The sequence below is a fragment of the Rhinolophus sinicus genome, linkage group LG02 (genome assembly GCF_036562045.2).
Source record: "Rhinolophus sinicus isolate RSC01 linkage group LG02, ASM3656204v1, whole genome shotgun sequence".
Lineage (NCBI taxonomy): Eukaryota > Metazoa > Chordata > Mammalia > Chiroptera > Rhinolophidae > Rhinolophus > Rhinolophus sinicus.
In genome coordinates this window covers 99,730,233-99,743,179 of record NC_133752.1, presented here as the reverse complement: position 1 = coordinate 99,743,179, position 12,947 = coordinate 99,730,233, and the positions used below count along the sequence as shown (strand labels likewise).

The 12,947-nt window shown below is 36.8% G+C and overlaps 1 protein-coding gene across 8 annotated transcripts in view; it reads right to left on the bottom strand.

Moving 5' to 3' along the window:
• Positions 1–12,947, bottom strand: part of USP6NL (USP6 N-terminal like) — a 227,022-nt gene that overhangs the window by 21,201 nt on the left and 192,874 nt on the right. For all 8 annotated transcript variants that reach the window (XM_074324987.1, XM_074324988.1, XM_074324990.1 and 5 more), the window contains 5 exons: positions 11,209–11,329; positions 8,050–8,144; positions 7,346–7,411; positions 7,154–7,253; positions 5,155–5,307 (listed from right to left, as the gene is read on the bottom strand). In XM_074324987.1, coding sequence (XP_074181088.1) covers positions 5,155–5,307; positions 7,154–7,253; positions 7,346–7,411; positions 8,050–8,144; positions 11,209–11,329 — 535 coding nt within the window. The remainder of the gene's footprint in view (positions 1–5,154; positions 5,308–7,153; positions 7,254–7,345; positions 7,412–8,049; positions 8,145–11,208; positions 11,330–12,947) is intronic.

Genomic DNA, 12,947 nt, shown 5'->3' with positions numbered 1-12,947 from the left:
AATCAAAATCGTGTGGTGCTGGCATAAAGACATCTACTTTAAGACCAATGAAGCAGAACAGAGCCCAGAAGTACACTCTTGCTTGCATACATGGTCAAATGATTTTTGACAAAGGTGCCAAGACCATTCAATGGGGAAAGGGCAGTCTTTTAACAAATGATGCTGGGAAAACTGGTTTTCCACAAACAAAACAAAGATGGACTCATACCTAACACCATTAACAAAAATTACTCAACGTGGATGAAAGGCCTAAATGTAAACCCGACATCTATAAAACTCTTAGAACAAAACATAGGGCAAAAGCTTTATGACACTGGATTTGGCAATGATTTCTTGGCTATGACACCAAAGGTACTGGCAACAAAATAAAAAACAATTGGACTTCATGAAAATTAAAAAATCTCATGCAGCAAGAGATAGTATCAACAAAGTAAAAAGGCAAACCATGGAATGGAAGAAAACATTTATTTGCAAATCATATATCTGATATGGGATTAACATCCAGAATACAGAGGGAACTCCTAAAGCTCAACAACAAAAACCAAATAACCTCATTCAAAAATGGACAAAGACTTGAATAGACATTTCCCCAGAGTAGACATACAAATGGCCAATAAACACATAAAAAGATGCTCAACATCACTGATCATTACAAAAATATAAATCAAAACCACAATAAAAATACCACTTCACACTGATCAAAATGGGTACTAAGAAACAAAAAACAAAACAAAAACCTGAAAATAACAAGGTTGGCAAGAATGTGGAGAAACTGGAACCCTTGTCACTGTTGGTGGGCAAAAGGGTGCAGCTGCTGTGGAAAACAGTATGCCAGTTCCTCAAAAAATAAAAATAGAACTACGATGTGACCAAGCAGTTCCACTTCTGGGTATGCACCCAAAAGAATTAAAAGCAAGGTCTTGAAGAGATATTTGTACACCCATGTTTATAGCAGCATTATTTAACGATGGCTAAAAAGTAAAAGCAACTTAAGTGTCCATCTATAGACAAATGGATAAGCAAAATGTTACACATACATACAATGGAATATTATTTATCCTTAAAAAAGGAAGGAGATTCTGACACGGTCCAACATGGATGAAACTTGCGGACTTCATGCTAAGTGAAATAAACCAGTCTCAAAAAGACAAGTACTGTATGATTGCACTTACATGAGCTACTTAGTCAAAACCATAGACAGAAAGTAGAATGGGTGGTTGCCAGAGGCTGGGGGGAGGGGGAAATAGAGAGGTCTTGATTAATGAGTAGAGTTTCAGTTTTACAAAATGAACAAAGTTATAGATAGAGATGGATGGTGGTGACGTTTATACAACATTATGAATGTGTTTCATACCACTACACTGTACACTTACTTAAAAATGGTTAAGATGGTAACTTTTGTTATGCGTACTTTAATATCAATGTGTCAATATATCAAAAGATTTCCTAACCAGTTAGAAAAAACATGGAAGGAAAGTTCACCTTATAATAACAATAAGAAAGATAAAATTACCTATAGAAATAGGGGTTGATGTGGATAGACAAAAAAATGTGTAACAGTCAAATGAAGAAATTGAATTCAACCGAAGGGTGTTAAAGGTAAACTTGAACAATTGAAAAGTAAAAGTTTGTACTTAGAAATATCAATTTTCTCTCAATAATCTTTAAATTCAATACAATTTGAATTAAAATACGAATGGATTCTTTTTTTGTAACTTGACAAAATACTGCAAAGTAATGAGGAAAAATCAGCCCCAATAGATATTAAAACTGTTTGTAACTGTAAAAGTACAGATCAGTGGAAAAGAATAAAATGCCAAGATACACATATAGACATTTTGGGGGACTTTATTACATGACAAAGACGGCATCTCAACTCGCAAGAGGCCACTAAGCCAACAGGGCTATTTATTTGGACTACCAGCAAAGTTAAGTCCTTACATCCTTCTTTACACAAAAAGTAATTCTAAACGGGCTAAATATTTAAGCATAAAAAATAAAAAACAAGTGTTAAAAAATAAAACATTACAGGAGAAAACATGGGTAATTTTAAAAAGTTTCCATTCAGCATGTAGAAAATTCTTTACCCAAGGCACAAAACTGAGATGCCATAAAGAAAAAGACAGATTAAAAATTTTAAAATTCATGAAAAGCATCTGCAATTCATATGTTAAGCTAGCCAATCTCCTTAACTTACCAAGAACTTGTATAAATAGACCAACAGAAAGTTGGGAAGAAGATGAACAGGAAAGTTTACAGAAAAAGAAGTTAAAATACCCAATACATAAGAAAGGCACCCGATAAAAATGAAAGAAATGCATCAAAACAATGGAATACGCAATCCAACCAACAGAAAAAGTTAAAAACGTAACAATACCATGTTTATGTGTGGGTCTACAACCAGGACCCCACAAACTATTGAGACTGCAAACTCATTCCGTATGTAAGGAGCCAAACAGAAATAACCTGTCGTTTTAAAACGATAGATATGAAAATTTCTTTTAAAAATAATTTAAAATAATTAAATAATGTTCACTTAGTTATTTTAATATTCCATATACAGAATACAATATTGTAAAGAGGAAAACAACAGGCAGGCTGTGGGGTAAAAAGTCCAGAAAGCAAACGTAGTAGCAGAAATGCAGATGAGAGATTACTGTCCTGGAAAAGGCCCGGACCACATTGGCCCTCACTGCCAGCGGTCACCGTGAACTGCTGCCAGTGTTTCTGCTCTTAGTGAGCTCTCGCCCTCTCTTACCGCGCTCTGCTCTCCATCCCCCTTCTGCCATTTCCTGTGAAAAGATCTTACAAAGACGACATGATTCCTCATGTGTAATATGAGGATGAGTACTTTCCCTTCTAGTTAGTTTTAGGAAACAAGATAGTAGAAGGTACATAGTAAGCACTCAACAAATATTAGCTGTTAGTTAGATCTGAGGTACATAGCTTTTGATATTTTATTCTCATGTTTAAGCAGTTCTACTCTATGCGTGTTTTCTCTCTATGTATCTTTCACTAAAACTTCTCTTAAACTCTTTTTAAAAGTAGGCAGGATACTTAAATGTTAAAGCAGCAAGAATGCAGTTAACAATTGTGTTACGAATGCACTCCGGCGCCACAGGACAGAATCAGTAGCAAATGCACATTACTATGTAAAAGGAAAGAGCTGACCTCACTAGCAAAGGTGATGGCCTCACAGGGCTATGCCCACACCTGATCACTGCTGTGATGGCCTCACAGGGCCGTGTCCACACCTGATCACTGCTGTGATGGCCTCACAGGGCCGTGTCCACACCTGATCACTGCTGTGATGGCCTCACAGGGCCTGTGCCCACACCTGATCACTGCTGTGATGGCCTCACAGGGCCGTGCCCACACCTGATCACTGCTGTGATGGCCTCACAGGGCTGTGCCCACACCTGATCTCTGCTGTGATGGCCTCACAGGGCCGTGCCCACACCTGATCACTGCTGTGATGGCCACACAGGGCCGTGCCCACACCTGATCACTGCTGTGATGGCCTCACAGGGCCGTGCCCACACCTGATCACTGCTGTGATGGCCTCACAGGGCCGTGCCCACAGCTGATCTCTGCTGTGATGGCCTCACAGGGCCGTGCCCACACCTGATCTCTGCTGTGATGGCCTCACAGGGCCGTGCCCACACCTGATCTCTGTTGTGATGGCCTCACAGGGCCGTGCCCACACCTGATCACTGCTGTGATGGCCTCACAGGGCCGTGCCCACACCTGATCACTGCTGTGATGGCCTCACAGGGCCGTGCTCACACCTGATCACTGCTGTGATGGCCTCACAGGGCCGTGCCCACACCTGATCTCTGCTGTGATGGCCTCACAGGGCCGTGCCCACACCTGATCTCTGCTGTGATGGCCTCACAGGGCCGTGCCCACACCTGATCTCTGCTGTGATGGCCTCACAGGGCCGTGCCCACACCTGATCTCTGCTGTGATGGCCTCACAGGGCCGTGCCCACACCTGATTACCACCGTGATGGCTTGTTTTCTAGTGTATCCTGATGACACAGAACAAACCTCCGAGAAACACTAACAATCAGGGCTCTTGCAATTAAATAACAAATAGCAGAGCTTGGTTTTTTAAAAGATGTGTTTTCCCTGAACGTACTTCTGCTTGGTTTTTACACACACATCTGAGAAAACATCAAAGTGTGAGCCCCATTGACTGGAGGTGCTAAATCCAACTCACCTAACTGATGTTATCTACTTTTTACCTTTCACCCACGATCTTCCACTTCCCCACTCCTTTCCCACACTCATCCACACAACAAAGGTAAAAAAGAAAAGGGCAGAACAACTTTTCCTCAGTAACCATACTGTCAAGTAATATCTGGTCAAACTCTTAAAAGTTATTCCTACTGATATTTCTACATTTTCTTCTTTCTTCCCTCTCCCCATGATGGCCCTTCCCTGGGTCCTCGCCATGCACGCTGGATCGCGCTCTGTTATTACCCTTCACCACCTATTGATCTTTGTGAATTTCATCTGTTTTGCAAGCACCCTGAGAGCAACAAGCATGTATTTCCTTTCCGTTGTTATTCCCCAGCCCAGCACCTAGCAGAAAACCTAAAAGGAGGTACTGGAAGAAGTCTTGAAATAAATCGATAAAATATATTATCTACACTGCAACATACTGTAAAGAGCCCAGGCTTAGTACTTAGGAAACTTGGACTCTAGTGTCAATCATGCTATCTGCTAGTCTGTCACGTCATAGTTAAGCATTTTAGTATCATTTTCCTCTTCTGTACAATGGGACTTTCATTTGCTCTGCTATTGCACATGGTTCCACAAATTGAAATGATGGAAGTAAAAAGTGCTTATTTTTATGCCACTTTAAAGTGACATGGTTACTTCTGTTGAACAACATTACATGTCAACCAAACTCTAAATCTAATTAGGAAGAATACAGTTATTCTTTGAGAATAGGTAGATTTAATTAATACATTTATTTGCTTTTTCTTAAAATAAGAATAAAGGCATAAACAGCTGGTAAGACATTGATTTATGTCATCACAAGTATGCATAATGTTTATGTTCTAAAACAGAAATGGCCTGTGTTAATTGTGCCACGTCTTCCAATGTTAATTACAATTTAGATATAAAGTATTTGCATATTTCTTACCAGGTTCTGGAAGGTCTAACTTTGCCCGCTTTAGTTCTGCCATAGAAATCTGAAGTTGCTCTATCACAAAATCATCTTCAAAGAAAAAGTCCTTTGCCAAGGTCTCTTGAAGAAATTCTACAAGTTCTTCCATAGACAATTTCATTAGATGTTCTAAGAAAGGATGAAAGAAATAAAAATTCTATGTTAACAGCTACTTTAGGTTGAGAAGATAATGTATTCTATTCTGGTATAGCATTTTTTAAAAAGGGCATAGCAAACAAATTAAAAGTGGCATTGTGAATATCACTGAATTTCAGTAAGACCAAAATACTTTCTGATAGGTCTATATTTTTACTCTCAGAATTGCAGGGGGAAAAAATCGGGGTTACTAATTTTATTTACATTTCTACTCATGAAATTAATTTTAATGAAAAAGATTCAAATTACAGATACAAAACAGAAAGTAAAAATCAGCTAAGATTCCACTAGCCACTGCCCCATAAGTAGATTTATGTAGATGTGTATCAATGTTTAAAAATAAATTATACTTTCAATGTGTTATTCACCTCATTTTCCCCACTCAGGAATGTAAATCACTGATATCTCTCACTTCAACAAATATAAGTTTACGTCATCATTATTAAAAACTATATGAGTCCACTGTATGCATGCACTATAATTTACTTAATCAGTTTTTTACTATTGGGCATTTAGGTTGTTTCTAATTTTTTTACTATTTACAACTGCTGTGTGGTGAACCTCCAGGAACAATGTCTTATAACATTCTTAAGGCAATCAGAAAAAAGAACAAGGAAAACACTTGGGGGTTTCAGCTAACTATTGGTTAAGGTGCCCAGACACAGTTTTTGAAGCTTTATGTGGTGATGAAGGGGACGTCCTGTAAGTCTTTGAGCTTTCTCTTCCTAACTAAGAAAAAATACACAGCAGCAGAAAGATTTTTTTCCCACAGCCTATTTAATAAAATGATAGCATATAAAGTAATTGTTATGCTTAAAGTTTATTTACAAAAGGTGAAGAAACTATTTACTTGTCAAAATTAATCAAGAGTCATAGAAATAAAACATACTTTAAGAGGGAGAAAGAGAGCTATGGAGAAATAGAACATCATGTTTCTACTTGTTTAGGGAATATTAAACTAATAAGTATGTATCTTAATAAAATGTGTATACTTTTGTTCTATATCTTGGTCAGTTTATAATCCAGAAAGAGAGAAAACAAGGAAAAGGGGGGAGGGAGAGACTGAGAGAAAGATTAATCGATCTTACGAGTATACCTGTGGTTATACTCGTATGACTATATTGCAAACACAATTCATTGGCAATTGCTTAGTTTTGGTGCTGTGGTTTGTGTGTTGGGGGCCTAAGTATTTGGGTGTAAGGGAAACAAACCACACTTGTGAATCCTTGTCTTTCAGCATGAACAGTACAGCTGTGAGTTTACAGGAATTTTCATTCCTGTCTAAAGCTCGAATCATCTGGTGCTCATGAGCTCCATGCTTTTCATGTAGTAAGCAATCAAACAATCTTATGTGAAAGTATCTGACATGTACTTAGCAAAATGCCAAGCACAACTACATGACCCCAGGTACTCAATTAGCTTACAATATAGTGGGGAAACTGAACAGATGAATCATCCAAGAATAACCTAAGAGAGGAGAGTACTGTGAACGTGTAACTATGTTGTATGGCACAGATCAGAAGTGCCATACCATAAGCAATTCTAAAGCTTTCAGTGAGTCTCTTCTCTGCATAGTCACAAAGGAGTCACATAATTTTAAAGGTTGAATTGAGACTTTAAGAATCAAAGACCTTTGTGATTAGTAGGTTTCCAGTCCGAAGAACCACCTAAAACAAATTACCAACTGATCATTTCTTCACTGAGTTTTAAGAATTCTTTTTGACTCACTACTAAAAGGAAATGAAGTTGAAGTTGAGTGGGGAATGAGAAATCAGAGTTCAAATTGTTGTGAAATGTTTATACTTAAACATTTTCTTACTTTTGTGTAATTTTAAGATTGTGTACGACATAGCAGTAAGAACTCGTTCGCCTTCAAAGATGTAGATATCCCATATTCTGAGGTTTAGTGTAAAGGGAGTCTATAATGAAAAACAAAACAGAAAGAAGATTAATAGTTTGCCCTGTCTGATATTTATAATTTTATGACTGGGCTTTGTAAATAAATACTCACACGATCAAGGAAACACTGAAAAAACCATTTCATGGTGTAAAAACTGGTGTAGATTTCTTGAGAATCCTGAAAAAAACAAAGACTTCACAATTTCTACATTGCAGCAAACAAAATATGACATACAATACTAAGTGAGGCTATAGGAGGTAGCTGTCAAAGCTGAACATAAAAGCATTTTGTTACAAGTCTTTTTCATGCTGGAGTATTTCTACTTTTTCTCTTCTTACTTCCTCTCCTTCTCCCTAACTTTTACTTTTGAAAACCAAGTCCTTCTTATCATATGATTATAATACAACATTTTGATTCTCTTTAATATACTTTATAGTAAAGTATTTTTGCTTTACTAAACGACTATGTTTTATCATAGAACTTATATATATGGTTCACAAAGGATGAGTCTGTGAGACCCTTAAAATAACTTTTGTGCAATAAAAACACCTCCAAAATTACTGAAATATCATGTCTTTAAAAGCTGTATTGTTTGTATATATCACCTTCAAAGAAGTTTGGGTTAGGTCTATGACAGTTCATCAATATTGAATTTCACAAATACAATGTTCTTTAAACAACTGGGAATTATGACTGCATTGTAAATTAGACGGACACTATAAATCAAAAAGGTGATTGAGACCGAAGGCTGCACTCAATGCCTCTTGCTTTATTCTTGGTATAGGTGGGTGTAGGTCAGTGCCACATCTACCTACCAAGTGCTGCTTAAGCTTGGACAGAAATTTATTCAGTATTTTTTCATGATGTTCTTGAAACCTCAAGAGTTTAGGAAAACCATGGACAAAAAAGCCTAGAATACAAACATAAAAATAATATTTCATACACAGTATCACAAAAATCCCTATCTTAAAATGCAACGTATTTCTTTGATTTTTAACTGTCAACAAAAAATAAATCCAGTAGTTCACCAAAATATTCTTCCTCCCCACCAAAAAAACAATTGTGTGTGAGCTTTGGTTAATGAAACTTGTAGTCTAGTATTCTAAAGCTCTCCTATAAACCTTTCACAAATACAAAAGAGGACAGAATATTTCTGAATTAAAAGTAAAACTAAGAAGCTAAGAAAAAAGTGGAAACTGAAGGCATTTATTAAGATTATCTGTTTTCTTCAAGTATTGGGCCATATCTTAAATATGCCAATTTTTATAGGTTATTCTAATCTTGATTTCCTGTCATTTACTGTTAGTACATCACATAACAAACATTTTATTTTATTACATAACAAACATTTTATTACTCTAACAATTTCATTAGTATCATGCTTCCAAAGTTTTTAACACTTTTTAATCCTTTCTATAAGTGATATTTAACATCAACTGCAATATACTGGCACTACATGATCACTGTTGAATCAAAAATTATATACTATCCCAATTGATTATACAATGTAATATATAAATAAGATTTCTAGATGGTAACCAATTCTAAATGGTAAGTTGTTATTAATTTTGTGTATTTAACTCATGGAACTTTGTATCTATTTTTATTCACAAGTTTCCTTTCAGATATGCTACACAACTCATTAAAAGGACATATACTCAATGCTTTATTATTTCTCCACATTAGTATTTAACAATCTGGGTTCTATGTAACTTTGAAAGATGTTAATAGATGTTCTGTTTATAAAAAAAGAATCCAGGGGAAACGTTGTATGTTATACATACCCTTCTTGGGTATGAGCTCATAATGGGTATGAGCTTCTTAATGTTTCTAAGTTGTTTCATAGGCTAAAGAAAACTTATTTTTAATTAACTCAGTCTTCCAAAATTACATGATTTTGGACTGCATCTGTTTCCAAAAAGTGAAACTATGTTCCTCTAAGAACCCAAGAAACACACTAGTGGGAAAATATTGCTTTATCATCTTTGAGGAAGGACTATTTCTTAACTAATTCTCAGTTTTCTACAGTGTGTGTAAAAATTTCCGGAGATAGAGATTTTATTCCTCCTTTAGTAATATTTAGTAATATTTTCCAGTGAAATGGTTTCATAAAAAAAAATTCCATATCTCTCTGTGAAATGGTCAATTTGATAGGAACGAGAATTAGAAGAATTTCAAGAAACAGTGTGACTGTGAAAGAAGCAATGCCCTTCAGCAGTAAACACTAGCTCAAGGCTGCTAAGATGCCTGACACGTATTTCTTCACTTTTCAGTTATAGCCCAGACTTGATATTTTAAATCTTGTTTTCTTCAGCTTTCATTTTATTCTATACATTTGTAAGTGATACATACAACTTTTATATAGGAAATGCAAAGAACTGTTGTAAGCTTTACTTCTAAAATTTCATAGGCAGACCTAGAAACAAATATCTCTAAGTACAAATTTATCCATAACAATAACCAAAACTGCACTGTAAATGTAAATGTTAGGGCAGCAAAATTAACATTGCTTTATAGATTACACTGGTGACATAATTGCTGAAAGTAAGCTATCAGATATGTTTAAAAGAAAAGACTTTTCTGGAACCAGACAATCTTCCACATAATACACACTACTTAAATTGTAACATTGCACTGTCCTTGCACAAACATCAGCAGCACCGATGGCAAAGCAACACAAGGACTGATATGAGCAGAGTTAGGTTTTAAGATGCCTTTTTAAAATGATACTGTCTATTAAACAGCAGTTCGATATGTGTTTTTCCTTGGGAATTTATTTATGGGGCGCAAAGTGTCCAGAAACAGTTATGCAAGATAGTATTTACTAAAAACAATGTTTACAAGGGACACTGAAGGAGACAGCCAAATGCTAGCACACACATACCACACACAAAAAATATTCCCACAAAAACCACATGATAAGAATGTGAGATTTCACCTGAAATCTATGTAATTTTACTAACAATTGTCACCCCAATAAATTTAAAAAATAAATAAATAAATAAATAAAAGAATGTGAGATTTAATAAACTATGGACATGGAAGGTCATCATTTGGAAAACGTTAAAATACCGCTTTATACATTGAAGTGATGTTTTGTGGTTCCCTGCCACATACAATTTAAATATTCACAAACAGAGCTTAAATGATCCATTCTTAGAGTGATAAGTGTTAAATTTTGTTTTTAATTTGGTATTATCATATGATGGCACTGGGAAAATAATTTTGCATTATATGGACAAATGTCACTTTATTTTCCAAGACAAGTTGTAATCCAAACTCTCTAAAATAAAGTTTATTGCACATGCTTGGCAAATATAATAAGGCAAAGGTTATTAAAAACAGTCTTTTAACTTGAAAATAAACCATGCAAGTCTTGAAATACGAAATAATAAAGTGCCCAGAAGGTGTTATCAGCCTTTTATGAAAAATGGAATCAATTTTACAGCTGAAAGAACTAAAACACATACTAGCATTACAAAACTACTTAATGATTCAGTACCTTTTCTTTAAATACTAAGTGTCATGTCTCAATTAATATTCTTTGACAAAGAGTTATACATCGCAATATCCAATCAACAATAAACATTTCACTGAAATAACTGGATGACTGTCTAAAAGTTTTGATCAAAAGACATCTTCCATTTCTCCCAATCATAGTTTTTCCTAAATTACTCCAAACGTAAATTAGTTTCTTCTAATTCATGGGGCAAGTAAGGAAAGCATTTTTAAATGCCAACAGTACACTGTAGGGAGAACACAAAGAACTATAAATGTGAACAGAAAAATTTAGAAAAGTTCAACAAAGAATGAAATAAGAAATTAGTAACGAACACTAATGACTGAATGAGCCCCAAGACAAAAAGTTTTTGTATAATACTTAGTTCTATGAAGCATCTTCCACAGTCTGTTTTTCATTTACCTTTCTTCTCCCCCTTGCTTATTGTTTATGATAAACTCTGCAGTTTTCCTACCGTGCATGGCATGTTTGGGGCCTGAGAAGAGTTTGACCAGGGCCCAGAAGGCGTCTTCTTCATTCATATACATAAGGAGCAAAGCTGTGATCTGGCTCATCCCCTGACAGTATCCAACTTCCTAAGGAGTAAAGGAGAACAAAGAAACGGGGACTTTAGATCAAATTACATGTATATGCACATATCCAAGCTGGCCCGTAAAATTATCCCAGAACGCCTAAACACATTATGTCATGAGCAATTCTACATGAGAAAACAGTACAATCTTTACACCACTGAGCCACTCACTATGAAAGAAGAAAATTGTGTTCAAGAATAAATGTAGAGGTGTGGACGGAATCTAAACCTACATGGATTTTTTATTGTCCCCTGTTCCATACTGTTATGCCCTCTGTAAAGAGCCCTAATAGCTGCTTTTTCTTTTTTTATTCCTCTTCTTTGCTCAGATGCTGGCAAATCTCTCTCTCCGACAGGCCCCAGTTCGCTGTCTGGTCTCCTCTCAGTTCTAGACCTTTACATAGACGCAGGTGGGGACACCGATCCAGCCTATGCCCTTCTCTGGGAAGTGCCCACTCTCCCCAAATCCCCTGCATGTAACGTGGCCTAGGGATTCATGTTGATGCCACATGACCCAAAGCCGATGGAACAGAAGAGGACACCGGACCCCAGGGAAACAATGAACGGCCTGCACTGACTAATCACAAACTCTCTAGGAAATCTTAACACAGCCAGGGACTATCAGATGTTGTACACTTGAACAGAACATGGTACAATTCACGTTCTAGAGGTCACAGTGAGTCTATGGGCGCAGTCTTAGCCACGGAAAAACTGGTAAGTAGGCAAAGGAAACAATCTGGAGAGAGAAGCAGTGGAATAAACAATCACAGAGATAATCAGAGTCCACATGGGGCCCCAGAATGGAAGCGATAAAACAGTAGTTCCTTTAGCTGACGGCTTCTCACTTTCCAACTCCGACTCCCGTGAGGCCCAGCTTCTTCATTTCTGTGAGAAGATCCTTGAATAAACTCTTTTTTAACTTGCCCTAGTTTGAGAATTTCTGTCCCTTGTAACTTAACGGTTTTAATTACAATAGAAAGCATATAATCCAAGGTTCAAGGCTGTCCTCCCAGGAACCTAGTCAACAAGCATTTATTTAACATCCAAATTACATTCAACGCTAACTGATCTTTCCCCAAAATCTCATCTCCCCCCAGAATGATAAATGTTCATTACCGGAAAGGTTAGTTTGAGCCTGCTCTTGGGGACAGCAAACAGGCACAGGTGGTATCCTAGTGGGACCTCACAAAATGTAACCTTGCGTCAAGCAAAAATTAATCTAGCTACCAACTTCCTGTGCTTCTAGCCCTGCTGGTTCCCAGTCCTTCTTGCTTAAAATAAAAACAAAACAGGCCTTTTGAGCCATGCTTTTGCTTGGGGGATGGTTCCTGTCCCTTTGGAGTGTACTTTCTCTTCTACTAATGGGCCCTTGAGGCACTGCCTTCTGCTCGGGTCTGCTCCTACCTCTTTGGAGTGTACTTTTTCTTCTAATAAACTGCTCTTTCACCACTTAAACAAACAAACACACAACAACAACAACATGAGAATAATGAAACAAACAGTTTGGAGAAGGGAAAAGTGAGATTTGCTGCGTGCCATGGTCTCCCCACTCTACCTCCCTTGCTCTCAGGCCCAGGGTTACCATAAGGGCCTTGCAGAGACCCACAGAGCTCAAGAGACAG